Source organism: Eurytemora carolleeae, unplaced genomic scaffold (genome assembly GCF_000591075.1).
Source record: "Eurytemora carolleeae unplaced genomic scaffold, Eaff_2.0 scaffold850, whole genome shotgun sequence".
Lineage (NCBI taxonomy): Eukaryota > Metazoa > Arthropoda > Copepoda > Calanoida > Temoridae > Eurytemora > Eurytemora carolleeae.
This window is the reverse complement of record NW_019396763.1, coordinates 23,358-49,267: the sequence shown is the minus strand read 5'-3', so window position 1 is coordinate 49,267 and position 25,910 is coordinate 23,358. Positions and strand designations below refer to the sequence as shown.

Here is a 25,910-nt window from a genome sequence, read left to right as displayed (position 1 = left end):
TAAACAAGATGTACTTCAATATAACTGACACGCTCAACAAGATGTACTTCAATATAACTGACACGCTCAACAAGATATACTTCAATATAACTGACATGCTCAACAAGATGTACTGCAATATAACTGACACGATGAACAAGATGTACTTCAATTTAACTGACACGCTGAACAAGATGTACTTCAATATAACTGACACGCTCAACAAGATTTACTTCAATATTACTGACACGCTCAACAAGATGTACTGCAATATAACTGACACGNACTGAGACTCTTATCTTCAAATCCTTATATCTTTGCAATCTGATTATAAGTTTTAAAGATATTAGGATTAAAAAGTTAAGTTTGTGACGAGTAATCAGATTCTTTCATTTTGCAACACTATTTTAAACTTTAATTTTAAAAGACGACATTTGAATCCTTCTTTGTCCAGGGAAAGTTTGGAAAGCTGATTGTTAAGAGAGAGAGAGAGAAAGAAAACTGGAGAGAACAGTGAAGAAAATCATAGATAGATAGATAGTATATAAATACAGTTTACACCTAGGATATACAGCTATAACTGCTGGCAGAAATGGTTTAAAACCTATTGGGCTTCATTAGATTCAATCATTTTCATGCATGGCATTATTGTTCTAAACAGGTATAACAATTATTGTCAATTAATTTATTTTGTTTGGAAAAATTTATTGTTTACTTTTTGATGATATTGCGTAATAATAAATTTTGTTTTCATTTTGTGTGGTATAAAGGGGGTGCCGGGGGTTAACATTTTTTAAACATCATATGATAAAAATAACAAAAAGACATTTTCTGAGATAACTTGCAGTGCTCAATATTTAGAAATGGACCTCGAAGACCGATTAATTATGGAAGAAGAAGAAGAAAACTTTCACCTTTCAAGGTTAATCAATTTATTCAATCAAATTCAAAAGATCGATCTTTAAAACCAATTTATTCAATCAATCCATGAGATAAATTTTCTAAATCAATTTTATCAATAAATTCCACTAGATCAATTTTCTGTATCAATTTATACAATCATCTCCACAAAATCAATCTTCAAAATCAATTTATTCAATCAATCCATAAGATAAATTTTCTAAATCAATTTTATCAATAAATTCCACAAGATCAATTTTCTGTATCAATTTAAAAGAGCAATTTTTAAATCAATTTATTCAATCAATTCAACAAGATCAATTTTCCAATAAATTTATTCAATTAATTACACAAGATCAATTATTTAATCAATTTATTCAATCAATTCATAAGATTAACTTTTTAAATCAATTTATATAATCAATAATAAATTTACTATAGATAGTTTTTTTCATTAATTTTTCCAAATTAATTCACAAAGTCAATTTTATATATAAATTCACTAGATCAACTATGCATCAATTTACATTAACGTACTTTATCAAAATCAATAGACCAACGTTTTTAAATCAACTCAATTCAAAAAATGCAATTATTGAATAAATTAAAAAAATAAAAAAAACCTTAATTGACCATACATTCAATTTCAAATTGTATTTTTCATATTTTGTACATTGTCCATTTAACCCTGGTTTAGACCTCCTCGACAAAGATCCTGGTTCTCTGGATCATCTTCACCGTGTTCGTGTTCTCATCCTCCGTCCTCTTCTTCATCCTCCTCTACCTAGACCTTGTCCTCAGGTAATATCATCCTCCGTCCTCTTCTTCATCCTCCTCTACCTAGACCTTGTCCTCAGGTAATATCATTCTCCATTTTTCATCCTCCTCTACCTAGACCTTATCCTCAGGTAATATTATCCTCCATTCTTCATCCTTCTCTACCTAGACCTTGTTCTAGGTAATGTTATTCTCCATTATTCATCCTATTCTACCTAGACCTTGTTCTAGATTATCCTCCATTATTCATCCTCCTCTACCTGGACCTTGTTCTAGGTAATATTATTCTCCATTATTCATCCTCCTCTACCTAGACCTTGTTCTAGGTAATATTATGCTCCATTATTCATCCTCCTCTACCTGGACCTTGTTCTAGGTAATAGTATCCTCCATTATTCATCCTCCTCATCCTAGACCTTGTTCTAGGTAATATTATGCTCCATTATTCATCCTCCTCTACCTGGACCTTGCTCTAGGTAATATTATCCTCCATTATTCATCCTCCTCTTAGATCAGGGTGCGAATTTATCTTATACAAAATAGTATCTTATAATCTGCTTGATAAAACATTTTATCATTTAAAATTAAGATATTAAAAACATCTTACTTTTTGAATAATTCATGATTCTTTTACAGAGAGAAAAATTCGAAAGAGCTTGCTCTGTGTTGTGGAGCATTTAGGTAAGAAGAAATAATGAAATAATTGCATGAAATAATAAAAAAATATGGAATTTGCATTCACTTTTAACTCTAATTGTCAGTTTGGAGTTTTAACTTTTAAATGCATGACCAAATTTTAGCAAGGTAACAATGTAAGTTTACATTTACTTACAGGGATATCCACAAAGTTATAACTTGAGACGACTTTACTGAACCTAATCAGTCTTTGTATAATTCAAGATTCCCTTCAGCTGTAAACAGTTTTCTTGTCTTTCAAAATCATGTTATTATAACATTTTAAGTAAATGCATGGCATTAAGATAATTCTTAATATTATTTCAAAATCATGCTATTATAACATTTTAAGTAAATGCATGGCATTAAGATAATTCTTAATATTATTTCAAAATCATGCTATTATAACATTTTAAGTAAATGCATGGCATTAAGATAATTCTTAATATTATTTCAAAATCATGCTATTATAACATTTTAAGTAAATGCATGGCATTAAGATAATTCTTAATATTATTTCAAAATCATGCTATTATAACATTTTAAGTAAATGCANTTCAGCCGTTTTGACGTTTATTGGATACAAACAAACAGACAAGCCAAATTTATATATAGATGCATGGTATTAAGATAATTCTTAATATTATTTCAAAAGAGTAATTAAGTCGTCATCAAAGGTTCATATTCTTCGTGGTTAATCATGTATTTTAGATTAAAAAAAGTATTCTTGATGAATGATATTTACAATAATTTGTTCAGTCATATATTTTGTTGGTGACCCTTGGGTCAGGAATGATTAACCTATGTATTCTAGTGTTTCCCTGTTAACCGCTCTAAGGATATGGATTTCTCTGCCAGATGATTATGAAGATGAGAGGTATATACAAAGACGACATTTTGCACAGTGAGACACATAAAATTGTGGAATATATTCCTATAGGAAGACCACATTTAATCATATGTGCATTTGATGTTGTTGAAAGCAAACAGTTTTTAAAGTTTCTTGAAATCATTTATTAATATAAATGAGTCTGTGAACACTGCACAATTAGGGTATTTTCTATTCATTAGACAATTTAAAATTATTACTTGAGTCTAACAGTCGTCTTCCTAACTCACAGTTTTGTGGGTCCCACCCATTGTGAAATCTTCAGTGACTGACCCTAACACAATTTAAATTCAAGCTCATTTCAAGTACAGGGCGTCTTTTAAGCAGCTAGAACAAGCTGTACAGTACACATATTGAATGACTATATAAAGCAAAACGGGAAAATGTTTGTAAGGAATCAAATTATAATTAATAAAAAGTCGTCTTCATTGTATTGATGTAATTGTCGACTATTGTGGATTAATGTATACAATTACTTACTGTATTTTTCAACGAATATAAAAAAAAACTTAAACCTTGATATTCCTCCTAGAAACTTTTTTGTAAACAAAATATTTGGGTTTCTGTTAATCTGAATCAGAAATGTTAGAATTGTTAGAATGTCGTCTTTCCTATGTTCACTTTAATACCAGTATAGTAATCTCTATTTTAATATTTCTCCGTTTCAATGTTTGTTTGTTTGTCCGTCCATAACCCATGAAGTCCTTAACAGAGAATGTTTATTTTCGAGGCAAAGATGTGTTCACAAGAAATATTTCTGTTTAGATATTCTGCAGAAAATACAGTTCGACTTCGGGAACAATTAGCTCAGGTATGTTATGTACAATGTACATACATCAGGTATATCATGTACAATGCATATACATGAGGTGATCATGTACAATGCTCATACATTGGGTATGTCATGTACAATGTACATTCATCAGATATATCATGTACAATGTACATACATATATTAAAGTTGCAGTTCAGTTCATTACAGTATATCAGAACAAAGAATTAAAAAATATTTAAAATTAATTGTCCTTTTAATGAAGTACAATTAAGTATTTGTTTTTTTGTAACTTTTTTTTTCTAAAAATGGGCCATGAAGGAGTCGTTTGATAATAAAACAACAGTTCTTTCGAATTAAATTTTTTTATTATAAAAAATGACAATGTCCAAGAGTATTTTGTGCAGAGGACTATGAGACCTGGAGGTGCACGTGAAAGTCGTCTTCTTTCCTCCTCTGGACCCTCCTCTGATATCATCACAATTAGGAATGATTTCCTACTAAGGTAAAATTAAAATATAATGCACTGAGAACCATTTTACTTAAAAACTGATTTAATGAGTAAAACTCTTGACTTTTTAAAAACATCAAAAACACTAAAGTAATGCAAAAACGTCGTCTTCCTATTTTTATGGTTCTCACTGTATATAAACAAACACTGGTTTGGTAAAGGGTTACTAAGATAAGATAAGATAAGATAAAGTTTATTGCTAAAATAAATGTATCTGTATACAGATAGAGTTTACAATCACAAAATTGATGATTATATTAACAGTACAAGTATAAAGCAATTAGGTGGAAAATAGCTCTTGGCTGTTTTGATTATTTTTTCCACCTAATTTTAGTAATAATAACAAAACATTTCAATTAAATAGATTTAAGAAGAAAGATTAGAGATCAGGGTGCGAATTTATCTTATACAAAATAGTTTAGACATTAATTCGAATAACTAGAGTTTAAAGTAATTTTCTGACATGTATACATAACAAATATCAAAGCATATTAAAACATATCTAATTAGTTTTACATGAAAAGCAATTCGGTTTATAACACATTGTCCTATAATTTTCAAAATGAGAATTTAGTAGTCTATTTTTAAATATACTTAGAGAGTTGCTTCTTTTTAAGTCAAGAGGCAGGTTATTCCACATCTTAAGAAGAGAGCTTGATGGTAAATACTGTAATGAGCATATTTTGAGTATGTCAAGTTGATAGTTAAGAGATCTTTCAAAGTTTCCAAGCTTTTTAAAAATATTTTCAAAAGATGCAGGAAGAAGTTTATGTGTATATTTATACATAAATATAGCTTGGTTAAAGTCTACCAGATCATTAATCTTTAGAATCTTATACTTAAGGAAAAGAGGATCACTATGAGACGTGGCTTTTGAGTTATCAATTACTTCAGTTTGTTTTTTACAAAACCATTTAGTGACAACATTTATTTTTTACAAAACCATTTAGTAACAACATTTATTTTTTTAAAAACCATTTAGTACCACGTATATATATGTTTTACAAAACCATTTAGTACCACGTTTATTTTTAACAAAACCATTCAGTACCAAGTTTATTTGTTTACAAAACCATTTAGTACCACGTTTATTTTTAACAAAACCATTTAGTACCAAGTTTATTTTTTTACAAAACCATTTAGTACCACGTTTATTTTCAACAAAACCATTTAGTACCAAGTTTATTTTTTTACAAAACCATTTAGTACCACGTTTATTTTCAGCAAAACCATTTAGTACCAAGTTTATTTTTTTACAAAACCATTTAGTACCTCGTTAATTTTTAACAAAACCATTTAGTAACCAAGTTTATATTTTTACAAAACCATTTAGTACCACGTTTATTTTTAACAAAAAACATTTAGTACCAAGTTTATTTTTTTACAAAACCATTTAGTAACCACTTTTATTTTTTACAAAACCATTTAGTACCACGTTTATTTTTTACAAAATCATTTTGTAACCACGTTTATGTTTCACAAAACCATTTAGTACCACGTTTATTCCTTACAAAAACAGTTAGTAACCACGTTTATTTTTTACAAAACCATTTAGTACCACGTAAATTTTTTACAAAACCATTTAGTAACCACTTTTATTTTTTACAAAACCATTTAGCACCACGTTCATTTTTTACAAAACCATTTAGTAACCACGTTTATTTTTTACAAAACCATTTAGTAATCACGTTTATTTTTTACAAAACCATTTAGTAACCATGTTTATTTTTTACAAAACCATTTAGTAACCACGTTTATTTTTTACAAAACCATTTAGTAACCACGTTTATGTTTTACAAAACCATTTAGTACCACGTTTATTTTTTACAAAACCATTTAGTAACCACGTTTGTTCCTTACAAAACCATTTAGTACCACGTTTATTTTTTACAAAACCATTTAGTACCACGTTTAATTTTTACAAAATCATTTTGTAACCACGTTTATGTTTTACAAAACCATTTAGTAACCAAGTATATTTTTTTACAAAACCATTTAGTACCACGTTTATGTTTTACAAAACCATTTAGTAACCACGTTTATTCATTACAAAACCATTTAGTAACCTCGTTTATGTTTTACAAAACCATTTAGTAACCACGTTTATTTTTTACAAAACCATTTAGTACCACGTTTTTTTTACAAAACCATTTAGTAACCACGTTTATTCCTTACAAAACCATTTAGTAACCACGTTTATTTTTCGCCTAGTACACGTTCGCCTAGTTCACTTTCGTCTAGTACAAGTTTGCCTAGCACACTTTCGCCTAGTACACGTTCGCCTAGTTCACTTTCGCCTAGTTCAAGTTCGTCTAAACAACATTTTGCCTAGATAACATTTTTTCTAGACACAGTTTGCCTAGATAACATTTCGCCAAGATAACATTTCGCCTAGATAATATTAGAGGGTAGTTTTCGCCAATATCTCTTCTTCAAATTATACTTGGAACCAAAAAATTACGCAATTTTTACTTTAAATTTCACAACTCTTTTGGTGCAAATCATTTAGTTAGCTTCTGACAATGATATTGACATGAAGTCCTGAATCCAGGCGTGGAAAATTAAACGAGGCTACAATGCCTAAAACTGAATATCTAAAAATGCTGGCTCATGAGCATATTCCCTTTAAGAGTAATTTTGTTACCGTTATAATGCATTTTCTGTTTTTTGATTAAATTTTTCTAGAAAAAAGAGAAACTTTAGACATTTTCGAAGAAAAAATAGTGAATTTATCTAGGCGAAAATTACCCTGTAATGTTATCTAGGCCAACTGTTATCTAAGCGAAATGTTATCTAGGAAAACTGTGTCTAAGCTAAAATGTTATCTAGGCAAAATGTAGTCTAGGCAAAAAGTGAGTAGGCGAAAGTGTACTAGGCGAAAATGTACATAGGTGAAAATATACCAGGCGAACTTGAACTAGGCGAAATATTACTTAACCCTTCACGAAAGGAGAACATTTCAGAATTGTCAGAATTCATTTCAAACCTAGAAAAACGACAACATTTTTAATATTATTGATCGTAAAAAGGTTTCAAGGGTATTACCATCTTTGCATAATTTGGTCACTTAAAATTACGCTTACAAAGTTACAGTCCCTTTAATAGTTTGAACAGAAATGAGAGACATGAAAAAGGGAAAAAACATTAAAGTCCAATCCAAGTTTTATACAATAAAGGAATTGAGTCTTTGTCTTAAACTCATATTTTCTAATCCCTGAAAATTTTCAACTTGATTTTGTAGACCTTTGATATTTCAAACTATAATTTCTGTCAGATTAAATAATCTAAGTTAGAAAAATCATAGGTTTACAACTTTAACCTGCAAAGATATAGGAATAAGGAAATTTTAAATTGTGACAGAACTCAATTCCTTTTCTTAATTTTCAGTGAGTTTCAAGTTGTGAAACCTGAACAGTACTGTGATACTCTTCCCCCTTCATACTCTAGTCTAGATCTAGCATTAGGTAGATAGATAGATAATAATAATAATAATAATAATAATAATAATAATAATAATAATAATAATAATAATAATAATAATAATAATAATAATAATAATAATAATAATAATAATAATGATAATGATAATTATAATGATAATAACAATAATAATAATAATAATATTCATAATAATAAAAATAAAAAACATTATATTTTAGACCCTCCGAATTATGAAGAAGCGATACGAAAAATATCAGTTTGATTTTTCTCTAAAATTAACCATGGGTATATCATCATATTATTTGATCATAGCTTTTATATTTTTTTGATAATGATATACTTGTAAACATTCATTTACATTTTCACGCGAATTTTTGGGTGGGGATTCGAAGGAGTTGAGTTTTTGTCACAAACCCAAATTTTCTAATCCCTATATCTTTGCAACTTGATTGTGTAAACCTTTGATATTTTAAACTTAATTTATTGGATCTAACAGAATCCATAGTTTGAAATATCAAAGGTCTATGACAGTGGGCTTCAAAGATGTAGGGGTGAGAAACTCAAAAATTGTGACTAGAACTCAGTTCCTTTAAAACATTTATATGCTTGTAGATTTAAATTCATGAAGCTTACTGTACTTCTAGTTTCTTTGAGAAGTTGGTAACAATTGATTGTGTTTGATTGTTTTTCTTAAATATTTAGGATTTTTAAAATCAACAAATATCATAGTTTTATCTTACTAATAAACATGGAGAAGAAGATGGCTGGGGGGGAGTTAAACATTTTTTTAAAAAAGAATTTTGATTTAATTTGATAAAATTATTTATAATTCAAAACTATGGTGAAGATTTACAAAGGAGAATTCAGATTAAAAATAATCTAAGTTTGATAGTTGGATAAAATTAAAACAAATTCACGAAACTGTTGATCTCAAATATTGTATTAAAAAGTTTTAATTTTTCAAATTTTCATTCCATATGCCAGTTGTGATTCCTCAAATGTATTTAAATGCAAAGACGAGTTTTTAATCGATATTATGTTAAAATAGAATATAAATATTTCATTAAAGTAGGCAAATGAATTGATTCTTTGCCACAAGCTGAAATTTTCTAATTGCTATATCTTTTCAACCTGATGCTGTAAAGTTTTGATATTTTAAACTTAGATTATTTTTTATTATTCATTTTTAATGGATTGCAACATTGGGTTTTAAAGAAATAGGGGTTAGAAAATCCTTTGTTTAGTTTAATAATTCATAAAAACAAATAATTTTTTTTCTTCAATTTAAGTCGTCTTTTATCACCATAATTTAATAAAATGCGTTAACATGCGTAAAAATACGCCAAATAAATGTAAAGCAAGTAGGGGTGTGTAAGAAGATGAGAGGGGGGAGCTTTCTGAAAAATCGCACAGCAAATCGTTTCAGTTGATAAATCTAAAATATTTCTGTATTAGTTTAAAATTATTTTTATCGTCTTCCTATGTTGTATTAGCTTTTTCAATCCAGTTTTTATGCACCCCTTCTTCAATTTATGTTAATTGTATAAAATACGTTGTATAAATAGATTTAAGAAAAAATTATTATCTTCAACAGAAAAAAGAATATAATAAATGTAAACTGAGTTATTCGGAGAAAATGCGACTGAAAGGAACTAGAGAGTAATATTAGATATTCATAATATATATATAGATGTCAGGGATATGCAGATAGATATATAGATAGATAAATATAAAGATAAATACATATAAAGACAAACAGACAGACAGACAGACAGACAGACAGACAGACAAACAGACAGTGAATCTTTAATTTAGAAAAAATAAGTAATGGGTAGACAAGGCAATAAAAGAAATCAAAATTTTGTATTCCCATTTCTTGGATTCGTTAATCTAGACAAGAGGGTAATCAAACTATAGGAGATAAATTTTAGGTTCAGTTCTTCAGATTTTCACCTCAAGAAACTCTATTTAGATAAAAGAGTGGCATGTCCAGTACCCAATGGGACCCTGAAAAAAGCTTTATATGATCAAGAATTTAAAAGATATCCTCGTTTTCCAAAATTTGTTTAATTTTAAAAATGATTTCTCAATAGAAGTGACTTCTACAAAAAAATTGTTTCGAACTTAATCAGATTAGGATTTACAGGGTACCGTTGTGAATCGACCAGGCAACGTTGTAAATGCAGAGTTACTTCAAATATCGTCTTCAACCTGGTCCTCAAGAAGAGAGTTCTTTATACCAGAGTTTCATGGTATAGAGAATTATGAAAATCAGAGATATTAAGAATCAGAAAAATGTAAATGCTATCAGAGCTGGGAACTTTAGATTGGATATTCTTAATCCCGAACGGTTAATTAATCTGGAGATTATTAACAGGAAGAGAACAAAACTTATTTAATCTCGAGATTAAGAAAAAGAGTGGATCAAGCATTGATCTTGATATCCACCATTATAAAGTTCCCAGCTCGTTATCTATTTCTGTACCGATTAATGATTTAACACAACCCCATTCTTATTCAGAGACTTTCTGAAAACTGATATACTTTGGTCTAACGATACAGGTAGAAAATAGAAAATACATTATCACATAACAAGATACAAAGATAAAGTACGATAATATTACGATAATATAACGATAATATTACGATAATAGTATGATAATATTACAATAATATTGCAATAATATTGCAATAATATTACAATAGTATTACGATAATAGTATGATAATATTACAATAATATTGCAATAATATTGTAATAATATTACAATAGTATTACGATAATAGTATGATAATATTACAATAAAATTGCAATAATATTGCAATAATATTACAATAGTATTACGATAATATTACGATAATATTACGATAGTATTACGATAATATTACGATAATATTGAATTACGATAAAAGTACGATAATATTATATTCATTGTAGATTTAGTGTAAACAAGTTAGAAATAGAGAATTATGAATATTTAGAATTACAGGAGAATATACATTATTTAGAGAATTTGAGAGTTAGAAATTCAAAGAGCTAGAAAATAAGATAGACCAAGAGTTAGAGAGTTATTATAGAATAAAAAAATAGAAAATTAGATTAATAGACAGAGTTAAAGAGCATATAGTAGGTAAGATCTAAAGTTAGAAAAATTTGTAAAGTAGATAAATAATAAACATATTGTTAAAGCATTAGAAATAATTTTAAAATCCAAAAGGGGGGAGGGAGAAAAGGTGAAACAATGAGGGGGTGTGAGGGGGGTGTTTTAATGAGGTAAACATACAATAAACGTCTCATTTTGATTAGATAGATAGATAAACGTTACTTCCTGCTTCCGCATTCTTATCAGTTAAAATCAGATTAAAATAATATAAAAATATTTTCATAAACTGTTACAAATACTTAGATAAGTAGAGAAAGGGTTAGGAAGGGTGGAGGAGGGATGGAGAGGGAGGAAGAGGGGAGGAGAGTGAATCAATAAGTCAGACCTAATTAAAAAAATTGAACTGCGTTAGAATCGTATATATGATGGACCTAAAGCCGTAATTTCACAATTTATAGACGGGCATACATTAAGCATGAGTGAATGACAAATCCATGTCTTTCTCTTTCAAATTCATCAATTTCAATTGTGGTTTTTAATTCTAGTGTAAACAATCATATCTTCCACATTATTGTTTAGTTGAAGGTTGTGAAGGTACCACTGTAAATCGGGCATGCCCTCCTTTAACTGGAATATTATTTAAAATTACGTCGACCTTCTCTATAAGGTCGATCAACATATGTACGCTATATGTTGTGAACGATCTGTGCAAATGTGTTTTACAGGTTTTATGTTTATTTTTATAGCAAGGGATGCATTGTATATATGCACATGTGTGTTAATGTACTAGTGTATTGCATAATGTAGATAATAGGGCTAAAACTTATTCACATTTTAAAATATTTTTACCTTATCAAATAAACAAAGTACCTTAATTGGAATTGATGTTGATAAAAATTTAGAAATATATTTTAAAATTGATATTTTATTATTTTACGACTTGTTCTTTAAATTGAGCAGAGCAGATTTATTTGAAAATAAATCATTGGAATTTATATAAACAGATATAAAATTTAGTCTGAACCATTCACGACAAAACAGACAAAAATAACGACAAAAAGGACAGACGCAAGCAGATAGAAATATAAAACATTTTCTTCCTTTAATATAGGAGCTATGATTAAATCAAACGTAAAGAAATAAAATCCATTTCTGTCATTAAAACTAAAAAAGAAAAAAAAGAAAAAAATGAAAACAATAAAGAGTCAAAAAATAATTAATATAATGTGATTAATAAATTAGAAATGTTGTATACTGATTATAATGATCTATTCTTTTTTATTTTAGGCGTGGATTAGGGGGGAGACGAAGGGCGAGGGGGGGAGGGTAACCAATAAGTTGAGATAAGGAAACAGGGGGGTGTGAGTAAGTGGGAGGAGGGAGGGGAGGGGGTGAATGCGTACATAATCACATTTGCAGCTTAACCCTCAGCCGTCAAAATTTTAGATTAATCAAACCATTTTTGGATAAATAATTGAGTTTTAACGTGCAAAGAATTTTTGAGCATAATTTGAAGTCAACAGAGCGGGAATATGACAATTACAAGTTTGAAAAATGGCAGCCTGATCATGGAACTTAAACAGAATATGAAATAGTTTCAAAACATCATTTGTTTTATTCTAGATTTGAATTTCATAATTTATCATTTTCTTTAAACCCAATACTTTTTAATAATCCAACCATCCAACTTTCCAACCATCCAACCATCCAACTTTCCAACCATCCAACCATCCAACCATCCAACCATCCAACCATCCATTCATCCAACCATCCAACCATCTAATTATGAATGTATCTAGCCAGTAACCACGCCCCTTCTACCCATCTTAAACTAGGATTACTCAATAATTCCTAGTTAATGGGTATTATAATCTGCTAAGTATATTTTAATACCACTATACCACTGGACTCATGTAATCATCTTTCTTCTACAATAGCATATATAAATACATTCATTCTATTCATTATAGCCATGTTATTCCTTATAATTTATCATATTCAAATTTACCTTGATTTTCATTGTATTTTCTAATAAGTATTCAACTACATAAAAAACAAAACATTCCTATATATGTTGCGTATAACCGGGCCTTTCAGCTAGTAATACATATTTATCTACATCTGTACTTTGCTTGTCTGTTTAGGTGTTTGTTTGTATCCAATAAAAGTCAAGACGGCTAAACCAATCAGGCTCAAATTTTGTATGGGACCTCACATGACCACAGGGAAGGTTTATGAATGGTCAAAATTTCAAAAATTAGCCTCCAAAAAAATTCGATTGTCATTAAATTTTGAACATCCACGAAATTGTTTTACAAAATCTGCGAAATTTTGTTTGATTTTGTTTTACAATGTATACTAAGAGAAAATGTTTAAAATTGAAGTGCAATATTACGATAATATTACGATAGTATTACGATATCGTGTATAAAATGAAATTATGCTCGGGCGGTGTGAGAGAGAGAGAGATACTAAAAATTAAGAAATACCCCAATCTGGAAATGTAAGCGCCTTAGACCTATTTTTTGAAAAAATAAATATACAATAAACAACTGCAAAATTTGCACTATCAATAATAATTCTTTTGCCAATTCCGATGAAATTGTCATGTTTTATGGCGTTTTCATAATCCTGGTTTGCGAAAGTGAGCAAAACTGCGAATAAATAATATATAATTATTTCAGAAGTCTGAATACTGGAAAACGGTTGAATTGTTATCTAAAAGCATAGATTGAGTGCCTTAAAACTATGTAAATTGCTTATATCTAGAACATGGATAAAACGCAAGAGAGATTTATGCTTAAAGGGACTGTTTTCAAATTACAATTCATTTAAAGAATTGCATGTACCCTCTTTAAATATTTATTTGAGCAAAACTAAGAAAGATATCCTTGTTTTCTATCATCTTAATCATTGATATTTTATTTTCATGATTTCTTCATGACAATGATTAGATGATCATTGACAAAGAATAGTAAAAAACTCTTTTAAGTCAGAAAAACGAAGGTATCTCCCTCATAAAAAATGCAAGGGGTATCCTTGTAAAATTATGTCAATGGAGGGTCATTTGAAATTACGTCAACAGTGCCTTTAAAACACAAATTTGAACTTGAAATGAACCGTTCAATATATATATATATATATCTGTACCCTAGAAAAGATTGAGCAATCACTTTGTTTACTTATGCAATTGCATTGTAAGATGAAATTTGAACATTTTTCATTTGAGGGACTATTCATGATTTCCGTTTTTCGATAAGTCCCATTGTAAATCACGTATTTGATTTTGTCTTTTATTCAATTTTGTCTCATCATTTAATATGAACCAGATGATAAATATATCTGCGCAAAAAAATCTTTACAAATCTGCATTCTGCACTCTATTGATCAAACAGTTGTATTTTAAATTTTCTTTTAACAATTATTACACCGGCAATTAAGTAATTTACTTGATTACCAAATTCTTCCAATCCTCTCAATCTCAATCAATATTGATTTTAGATACAAACAAACTTATCCCCATTTAATTCGTTTAATTTGTCTCCAGTTCGTTAGGTCTCATGAAATAACGAAATCATTTAACGGTTCGGAACGTCGTGTCGTGATTAGAGAGCGGGGTGTATTGATTCTAAATTTGGATCGGACCAAAGAAAACAAATTTGAGGAAAATCAATTTTTACAAGTTTAAAATAAATCTCAATTTAATGGATTATGGAACAATCACAAAGCTCTTTGCATATTACATCCCTATATAGTTTTTTTTGCTTTATGGGAATTTAAGACTCCTCTTGGTACACTTCTCTAATACAGTTCCTGGACACTATGCTGATTTAACTCTCCTATAATACAGTTCCTTGGTACTATGCTGATTTAACACTCTTCTAATACAGTTCCTTGGTACTCTGTTGATTTAACACTCCTATAATACAGTTCCTTATTCAAAACATGGAGGTTGGAACAAATTTTTTGATTCCGTCTATTGTACTAGAATCTATTTAAGTTAATCTTTAGTCGAGACTAAACAAGGTATAATTAACGATAAGTGTTCACTTGTTTATATTTATACATTGCAATCATCTTTTAATTCTTTTAAATTTTAAAGACCTATTATGGGGGGGGGGGGGGGAGGGGTTAGACGCCCTTCACCTATGTATTCTGATAGCTTAGTGAAATTGAATACATCAGTTAAAGATGGATGGAAAAAATATTTAGATAAATAGATAGATAGATAGATTGATAGATAGATACATGGGTATGTAGGTATAGGTAGGTAGTATATATTACTTCTCATCTATCCTAATTTTAGGCATAATATTTGACATTGGGCGCCATTTTCAATCTACAGAGTAGATAGATAGATAGACAAGTAGGGGACCATTAGGCAACTTAGTAGATATTCAGGCATGTAGATGACTTGGTACAAACAAATAGATATTTGTACACTCTCAGTTCAGCTGTATTCTTACATCACAAGTGTCAACTCAGTTTTTATGCCCGACAAAATTATTAATGATAGTGATAATTTTAGAAGAAAGAGCTTATCTTACAGTGAAAAAGGTGCAATTTTATGTGTTATTTATTTTCTGTTTTTACACTTTTATATTTAATCTTGGAAAACAAGTCAAAGAATGGTAGAAAATTTCGTTTTCTTTGTTATATTTGACACTTATAATGTCGTGTATAATTGATCCATTGCCATTGCCACGCGTACCTATTGTACTTAATAAAATATTTGGGGCATTAGAAATTTATCCGAATAGTGTGTACGGCTCTGTACACTTTTATATGACGACATTGGCTGCAGTATTGGTTTTAAATTCAAACAATCAACATTAAAACTCTAGTTATCAAATAAATAAATCATTATAGGTGCTAAATATGGTGGGAAAATAACGACACGCTTATAAACTTCCAAATTTGTTTTAATCAGTTATAGGATAGGATGCTTTCCTGCTAAAATAAAGCTAAAATTGTGATTTTGTTACGCATCTCATTTGTATGAAAAATACCTCATATTTTAAAACAAAATTTGTTAGATGTCATTAAGTATAGTTTTGTTATATTCTAAAGCAGAACTTTAGGCCAGCAACATGAGCGAGGCCCAAAAGAAGCCAAATTTTTTTAACCAAAAACATTGCAATCTGTTTTAAGATGAAGTTTATCTAAAATGATAATAAAATTATGCATTTCTAACGGCAAATTGCGCAAGTTTTTGGCGGTGGAAATATTTTAAAAGTCCTAAAATCTTTTTAAATTATAGAAAAGATGAAATTCTATGGCTTGTCATTGAACCCAATTGAGGCGTCTGGTTTTGCGTATAATCCCAATGCCTACTATTTATATTACAAAGCTGTTTGGGTGTACAGATACAACTCAATCCCGACCTCAATGTTCCTCAATAATACTATGTCGCTATGAATATTCCTCTTGTTCAACTGATGTAATTTTGATTTTTATGATACAGGTAATTAAAATCAAGGAACTTAATTAAGCTGCATCGTAATACAAGTTTTGCGTAGTTATTTACAAGCGTAGTTAGTGTTTAGTACATGTTAAGGATAAAGACCGATAGGTTTTTTATACTTATTTTCATGAACTTAATTAGGGTATGATGATATCACGTAATCATATAGGTATGTTCAGGTTTTAAAATATGGGGTTTACTACTTTATTTATTACAGTCACATGCATATACATTATACAATGTACAATGCACATAGTGACACATACACACCGGCTGACGAGAGCTAAATATGTCTGGGCTGTATTGAAAGTTTCAATTTGAAACATGATGGATAAATAAATGAATATAAGAATGAGGAAAGGATGGATGAAAGGATGAATATAAGAATGAGGACAGGATGGATGAATAGATGAATATAAGGATGAGGACAAGATGGATGAATATAGATGAATATAAGGATGAGGACAAGATGGGTGAATAGATGAATATAAGGATGAGGACAAGATGGATGAATAGATGAATATAAGGATGAGAACAAGATGGAATAATAGACGAATATAAGGATGAAGACAAGAAAAATGAATAGATGAATATAAGGATGAGTACAAGATGGATGAGTAGATGAATATAAAGATTTATGTAGAGTGAGGTATGGTCTGGACTGTCAAGGAGGAATATTTATGTTTAAACCTCAAATAGGGGTTAATAGAGACATTCTAGAGACGTAGATATAAATATATATATATATGTATATCTATCCACATAATATATATGTAGGGAGAGAGCTAGAGAGGTATTTTAAAGACATTTAACTATAAAAAATCTAGAGACATTTATATGGAAACAATTATTAGAAGACAATGCATTAATATAGAGACAATTATTTGGAGACACCTATACGGAAAAATAGAAACATATAAACAGAAGTTATTCAGAAATATGCATAAACAGTTTCATAAGAGACATTTTAAATAGGTTTAACGAGACATTTTAGAGATAGAGTAGTTAGCATTAATAAAAATTATAACAAACGTGAAGTACAGGGTTTTCCGCAAAACATAACAGTAGCAAGACGACTTAATCGTCGTCTTTGATTTTTGATATAATTTGATGCATTTCTTAGTCAACCTAATTTTAGAAGTAAAATTCTGGAGATAGTAATACACAAAATCCTATCATTTCCAAAATGTGGTCTACCTTTTTTTGTGCTTTCAATACTATACGAGATATGAAGAATTCAACAATTTTGGTTTAATTTAAACAATTATAATCAGAACAAAATTCTTAATATCTCTGGTAACATTGACAGCAAAAAAAGTCAGACCACATTTTAGAAATGTCAGGATTAGGAGATTTTTTTTGTCATTGTTATGGTTTCAAAAATCATACATGTTATAGGAGGTTAACGACTGAGTGAGTGTCACAAATAAGTTCCAAGATCAAAGACGACTTTCAAAGGAAGGGCGGGGATGGGGAGTCGGGTGATGGATTGAGTTGAATGGAAAAGGATAAGAAGTGTGAGGATTAGAAAGGTATTTTTAACCGTGTTCTGTTTGATATTTTAACCCTTTTTTTAAGTGTTTGAATTCTTTGGGTTTAATGGGTTTGTTATACAATACCATACATTCTTAGGGACATAATCAAGAAGCAAAGGAAACCTAGAATTTAGGGATACGGATCNGGGATGGATGAGAGGAAAGAAGGGGATGGATGAGAGGAAAGAAGGGGATGGATGAGAGGAAAGAAGGGGATGGATGAGAGGAAAGAAGGGGATGGATGAGAGGAAAGAAGGGGATGGATGAGAGGAAAGAAGGGGATGGATGAGAGGAAAGAAGGGGATGGATGAGAGGAAAGAAGGGGATGGATGAGAGGAAAGAAGGGGATGGATGAGAGAAAAGAAGGGGATGAATGAGAGGAAAGAAGGGGATGGATGAGAGAAAAGAAGGGGATGGATGAGAGGAAAGAAAGGGATGAATAGTTAGATGAATCTTGAAAACCCTAAATATTCCAGGATTAAATATTTAGACAGTGCAGGTGCTGATAAATTACAAGATAATGAACACGATTGACAGGTAGACTCATGGTAGACTTTCATCCATTCATTCATTTATCCTTTCCATCCTTTCCATCCTATCCAGCCTTTCCATCCTATCCATCCTATCCATCCTTTCCATCCTTTTCATCCTATCCATTCTATCCATCCTTTCCTTCCTTTCCATCCTCCTTTCCTTGAATCCTTAAATCCTTTAACCCTTATGAATCCTTTGAACTTACAATTCTTCATTTCTTCAATCCTTCATTTCTTCAATCCTTTATTTCTTCAATCCTTTATTTCTTTAATCCTTCAATCCTTTAATCCTTCATTTCTTTAATCCTTCAATCCCTCACTCCTTCAGTCTTTCAATCATGTAATCCTTTAATTTGTCAATTCTTCAATCCTTCAATCCTTCAATCTTTCAATACTTCAATCCTTCAATCCTTCAATCCTAAAAATAAAAACTAAACGTTCGAAAAATAAAAAAAAGCAAAAAGTTCTGAATAAGAAGTCATCATTGCGCCAAGGGGTGCAGCGCGTTCAGAATTTCTAGTATTCAATATTTTCAACTATTGATTGAACATTGCAATTTGTAGCTTCATTATAAATTTTCAATTATATATTTTTTCTGCCCAATTTGACTCCATCTAACCTCAGATCAAATAAATGTCTATCCATCCATCCATCTGTTCATCTGCAGTATTCATCCATGAATGGGTTTAGGGTATACAGTATCCACTATATTGACAGTTACTAATATGCAGAAACTACTCTTTTCAGGGAAAAAAATTATTTTTAAACAAAATAATTAGATGTTTTGTTAGAAATTAAAAACCAACTATTTTTCAATTTTTTATTTCGTTGAAGCAGGATCAGTTTAGGCAGGATGGTTTTCTCTCCCCTGCTTGAAGTCGGTGCATCCCGGGTTTAGCAGTGTTTAAATCTGTCTTTAATTGACGCGAAATGAGAGAGAAAATGAAGTCATTTCTCATCTATTGCCACAAACTCGCCCCGGAGTTAGGTTTCATTTCCGCCTCCCATTGGGGAGGAATAAAAAATGTAATACTCTCTTTAAAAATTGTTCAATACTGAAAAAAAGTTTTATGATTTTTGTCTTTAATTTAATATTAGCTTACATTTATTTTAAGTATATTGAGGTTCATTGGAAGGAGGGGGGGGGGGGTTACCAGAGACAAATATGCCAAATGTTTTCACCACACTAAAATCCGTTCAGAGTGTTCTAATGATCTAAAAATCCATAAAATATCTGATATTTGGAATATTTTGACTGCAAGAATTTTCGTTTTTTTTGTAATTTAGCAAACTTGGAAAACTTTCAGTTATGGCTTGCAATACGTAACACACATTTAGTTAAAGTGGCTTTAATTTGATGAGACCACTTCCGTTCAGTGTCAATAAACCTGAAATGTTAAAAAAACGAATAAAACACCCCAATATATCCCCTAAAACCGCCCATATATCCCCAAAACCTCCAAAACTTCCCCCTTTCCGTCCGTTTTGAGTATTAAATACGGAAAACACCACTTATCTGGACAAAAGAGAAAAATGGAGAAATTATCAATTTTTGACAATAAATTATCAATAAAATCCGGGAAAATTGAGAAATCGGGGAAATATAAAATATAGAGTAGGGTTACATTCAACGCAGTAGTACAGAGCAAATAATATGGCAAGCATTCAACATTTTATAAAATAGTATGTTTTATTTGTTAGTGGTACAAAACTGTTAAAAAGTGAGGAAAAAAATCTAGAAAAAAGTATATTGTTTTCAAAACATGAAACCGGTTTGAGTCGTTTGTATTTAATCTAGTGTAAACATTATATATTTACTATTCCAGAATATATCGATAAATATGCAATAAATAAACATATTTTATTCTTTATTCATTTATGATTAATTCTGTTATATTTTAGTAATTTTTTATCGAATTTTCTCTAATTTCTGGATGGTTTCCATTATTGTGAAAAGCAAGATATTTGAAAATGTTTTCAACTGACTGCTTTTTTAGAGGATTATATAAATGTAGTACGTACATATATTTCATAAAGATTCTTAAAAATATATTTATTTTCATTTTGCTTCGTTTATATGTCTATATTTTTTTACAATTTAATAGTTTTTGTTAGAAAGTATTTTCTTATGTTCTTTTTAAATTTGCTTTATTAAGTAAATTAGGAAATAGTAAATTTTTTTCTGATAAATTCGGGGGAGGGGGGAGCATGTATATTCTCTTTATCTGTCAATATTCGTATTTATTTCTCTATCTATCTATCTATCTATCTATCTATCTATCTGTCTATCTATCTATCTATCTATCTATCTATCTATCTATCTATCTGTCTATCTATCTATCTATCTATCTGTCTATCTATCTATCCATCTATCTATCTATCTATCTATCTATCTATCTATCTATATATCTATCTATCTATCCGTCTGTCTATCTATCTATCTATCTATCTATCTACCTACCTATCTATCTATCTACTAACTGCCTGACAAAAGAACATGTGGCTACTATGAAAGATACACCCGTATTTTCTTGTCTTCAATTTTACAAATTATCAGCTAAAGGAAAAAAGATCGTTTGACCCATTTTAGAGGTTTCAGAAACAATCAAAAAACGCCAGATGATGAATTGGAAAATATGTCATGTTTCAATTTTCTGTCAGTTTGGTTTATTAGATAGATAGATAGACGATGATTCAACGTTTTTAATGTCCATCTAATTTTCTATCTAATCGTCTTTCTATTCGTCTATTCTTCTATTCGTCAATTCGTCATTCGGTTTTCTATATTTCCGCCCATTTTATTTTCAATATTTTCGTCTTTTGTTTCTTCTGTCTAATATTCTATCTTTCCGACCATATGTATCTGTTCACCTATTTAGCTATTGGTCTATCTAATCATATATTATCGTCTATTTAATCTTTAATATTTCATCTATTGTTCTATCTTTCTATCTATTTGTTCTGTAATCTTTCCGGCCGTCTAATATTCTATAACAGTCATAATTAGAAAGACCCATAAATTAATTTGACATTTAATCAGACAAATTTACATATATACCTCGGGCAATTATAAATGAACAAAAACAGCAGACGACATTTTAGAAATGGCTGGACTAGGGCTCTGTTGTGATTGTCGTTTCTTCAATCATATTTGTAAAATTAGATTTTGGAAAGTCGTCTGATTAATCATAAATCAATTCCGGGTCTTTCTGATCAGAACTCTGTATATATATCCGTCTAACTTTACTTATCTGTTCGTCTATATTTTTCTTCGTATTCGTCTGTTGGTTTTCTATCATTTAAATATCCATTGTTCACTATTTTGTTATGTTTATTTTTCAATTTGTACCATCTAGTTTAAGTTGTTTTCATGAAACTGCAAATTAAATGTTTGCAAATTAATAAATGGTGAGCATATATTGATTTTGCTAACCAGTATCTATCTATCTATTCATCCATCTGTCTATTATCTATCTATCTATTCTAAATTTTGAATGGCGTATCCAACTTGATTGACAGCATGTCTAAACATACTCTTTTAGACAAGGCTAGATAGATAAATGGATAGATAGACGAATTCATAGAAAGTTAAAAAATAGAAAGATAGATAAACAGATAAATAAACAAATAGTATTATATAGAAATATAAACAGAAATACAAACAGAAAGTATTATATGAAAATATAAACAGAAATACAAACAGATAGAATTATGTGAAAATATAAACAGAAATGTAAACAGATCGAATTATTTGGAATTATAAACAGAAATACAAACAGATAGTAGTATATGGAAATATAAACAGAAATACAAACAGATAGTATTATATGAAAATATAAACAGAAATATAAACAGATCGAATTATTTGGAATTATAAACAGAAATACAAACAGATAGTAGTATATGGAAATATAAACAGAAATACAAACAGATAGTGTTATATGAAAATATAAACAGAAATATAAACAGATAGAATTATATAGACATACAAACATAAATATAAACAGATAATATTATATAGAAAAATAAACAAAATTATATACAGTTATTATTATTTGGAAATATAAACAGAAATATAAACAGAAAGTATTATATAGAAATTCAAACAGAAATATAAGCAGATAGTATTATTTAGAACTTTAAACATAAATAAAAACAGATTGTACTATATAGAAATATAAACAGATAGTATTATTTAGAACTTTAAACATAAATATAAACTGATTGTACTATATAGAAATATAAACAGAAACTAAACAGGTAGTATTATATAGAAATATAAACAGAAAGTATTATATAGAAATATAAACAGAAATATAAACAGATGTAAAAAATGTTTGCAGTGTGAAAAGACGCGAACTCGTTAAACTTAAATAACCTTCCTTGTTTATCCCCCCCCCCCCTCCTCTTTCGGCTTGATCCCTTTACTTCGAAGTTTATCTTTAAAAATGTATCGAACCCTCTAGGGATAAAAAAGTAATATAAACCCACCCTATCCTGCGCCTAAAATTTAAATTTAAGGATTATATTTAAATATTCTGATAATATGATCGGCTGAGATCGATAAATATTTGATAGCTCAGTCTAGGGATAAGTTTCACATAAGGGGATGATCACTTTATTTTAGGTATTCTATTCTAGTCTACCCCTCCCCCTCCCCATCCTAACCCTATAACACGGATTAACATGAAATTTCAATATAAAAAATCAATATTTTTTCGTTAACAAATATACCTCACTAAAAAATTCTAAATTTTCAATCCTCAAAACTCAAAATTCGAAAAAAGGTATTTTTGATAAAAAAATTTTAAAAATCGATTTTTTGTCGGTATGGAGCCCATATTAGCGCCCAGGATTAAAATCACAACATCATGTCACATTTGAGAAATTGATTTGAAATTGGGTTTATTTTCTATATCACTTCATCTATACATTACAGTTTTAAATATATACACGATTGGAATATATCAATAGAATATATTCACAGCTCAATAGATATAACTAACACGTCAATTTTGTTTTTATAAATTATGCAATTATGTAATTTATAAATGTAAGATATTATGACTTATTAAAAAGTGGGTTTCGAGCATGCAGGGAAGTAATTTCAAGTAACAATGTTACCCTTATAGCCCACTATTGGATAAACAATTAGGATGATATCGTCGTTTTTATATCTTCAGAAGAAAACAAATTCCTTCCTTGTCTCAGTACCTTTAATCTCTTGCGATACGATCGTCGACCTCTCTCATTCTCAGATAGTCGAAAACTGGTTCCAAAATACAATGATCTTGTAAAAGATGATAGACTGACAGACTGATAGACTGATAGACTGATTGACTGACAGACTGACAGACTGACAGACTGACAGACTGACAGACTGACAGACTGACAGACTGACAGACTGACAGATTGACAGACTGACAGACTGACTGCAGTTACAACGTATAAATGAGAAGGAAGAATGGTCTGCGCCCCTCGTTTAAATTTTGTTGTCTTTCAAATCATCATAAAATATGAACATTCTTATGTTTAACTGGAAAGGGCCAATATGTATATACACATCCCCCTTGTCACTCCCCCGCACCATACAATCCCTCCCCATTATTCTTTAACGCACCTTGCGTAGATAAAAGTTCAGACCCATGAAAAATTAGTGAATATTGTACGCTTGCAGTGAAAGTACTAAAATTTTGAGGAGTTTTCACAATTATCGGATAAAAAACAGCAACAAATTTTCATTGTAGCGAAAAGGGACAAAAAACGCTCTTAAATTAGAAGTTTATGTATCGCCATTTGTTTCTTTTATGAATGTATATTTACACACATTTTAGGAACAAATATATCCTCCCCCCTTGCTACCATGAATCAACTTATTCCCGCATTTTCTAAGAAGTTTAAAATTCTCCATTTCCTAAAATGTTTTTATGCAAAAGTGGTGGTTGGAGGTGTAGCAGGAAATGGTTGGATGTGTAGCAGGAAATGGTTGGAGGTGTAGCAGGAAATGGTTGGAGGTGTAGCAGGAAATGGTTGGAGGTGTAGCAGGAAATGGTTGGAGGTGTAGCAGGAAATGAAAGAAAATATTCCGAACAAATGCTTAAATCTCCTATTTGTTCTAACATAGTAAAAGATTAACAAAATACGCAGCGCTTTTAAGTTATAATTTCTATGATTACCGGACGAGTCGGCGCATCTATGATCCCGAGATAAAAACTGCATCTGCTGTTAAAACCTGTTCAAATTCTATAAAAGGATCTGAACCCATCCCCTTAAAAAACTAAAAATGGAGTTTTGAAAAACTGATGGAAAAACCTGTAATCCATCCTAACCAACTACCGTGCCATTGTTCAGCGATCAGGCCATCGTCAATTACCAAAAAACTTTTGGATTAATAAAAGATAGATTTTAATCTTTTACAAAAAAGTAAGTTTAATTTAATCGTTCTATGAAGTGTTTTTTGTTTTAAGTTTTCCCATGATTTTGTTTGTACGTTTTTTTTCTACTCTTTTAAGTTTAATTATTTAACATTTTACAGAACTAATCAACATTGATGTATAAATGAGGCAAAATAACCTTTTATCAATCAAACATGTGTACTCATTTTATCAAAATGTTATCTTTTCAAAACTGTAATTTTCTTTGTACTTTTTTTTCATTTAATCTTATTTTGTTCTTTACAATTCTAATTTTGATTTTTTTATCATTTTTATCTTTTTTTTCTTTTTTTTCTGCACAATCTTACAATTTTCATAATTTTCTGTTCCTTTTTTCTGTTCATGACTAAAATCTGGTTTTCTCTCTTTAAATAATTTTAATCTGCCAAATATTCCCGTAATCCGTGTAATTATAAAATTCGTTTTGAAGAGTCCTTTTGCCGCCATTGTCTTTTCTAATTTGTTTCAACCGTTAGTATAAGTGCGCACATGCATGGAGATAATTCATCCATGTTTTATTGATGTTTTTCTAGTTTTAAACATAGACACAGGATCATAATTAGGGGCAAAGGGTACGCTGATGTTAGGAAACAGCTTTTGGTCTGTCAAGAATTTTTTTTTTATCATAAATAACAATAATTTTAAAAAATCGTTTTTTTCAATGGTTACTGCTTCGAAAAAAGACCGGTTAAACTGTTGCACCGTGGTACAAACAACAATAATAGAACTGATTAATTGATAAATTAACGTCCATTATTTCAACAATTGTCCCCGTTTTGTCCCATTGTACTGCCCTGATAGAAGATTAACCATTATATCCTAATCAGACGCTTTGTACGCAGAACACGTAGGATAACAGGCAGCAGGGGTCAATAGGATATCGTCGTTTTTATATCT

General features: G+C 29.8%; 1 protein-coding gene across 1 annotated transcript; it reads left to right on the top strand.

Annotated features, from left to right (window-relative positions):
- The first annotated feature begins 358 nt into the window (after positions 1 to 358).
- On the top strand, positions 359 to 8,730 carry LOC111708340 (uncharacterized). The gene is made up of 9 exons (XM_023481674.1): positions 359 to 640; positions 841 to 901; positions 1,577 to 1,680; positions 2,293 to 2,337; positions 3,146 to 3,208; positions 3,986 to 4,031; positions 4,400 to 4,497; positions 7,891 to 7,967; positions 8,163 to 8,730. Exons 1-9 carry the CDS (start codon positions 615 to 617, stop codon positions 8,204 to 8,206), a joined length of 564 nt encoding a protein of 187 aa, XP_023337442.1. The 5' UTR covers positions 359 to 614; the 3' UTR covers positions 8,207 to 8,730.
- Positions 8,731 to 25,910: the final 17,180 nt, after the last annotated feature.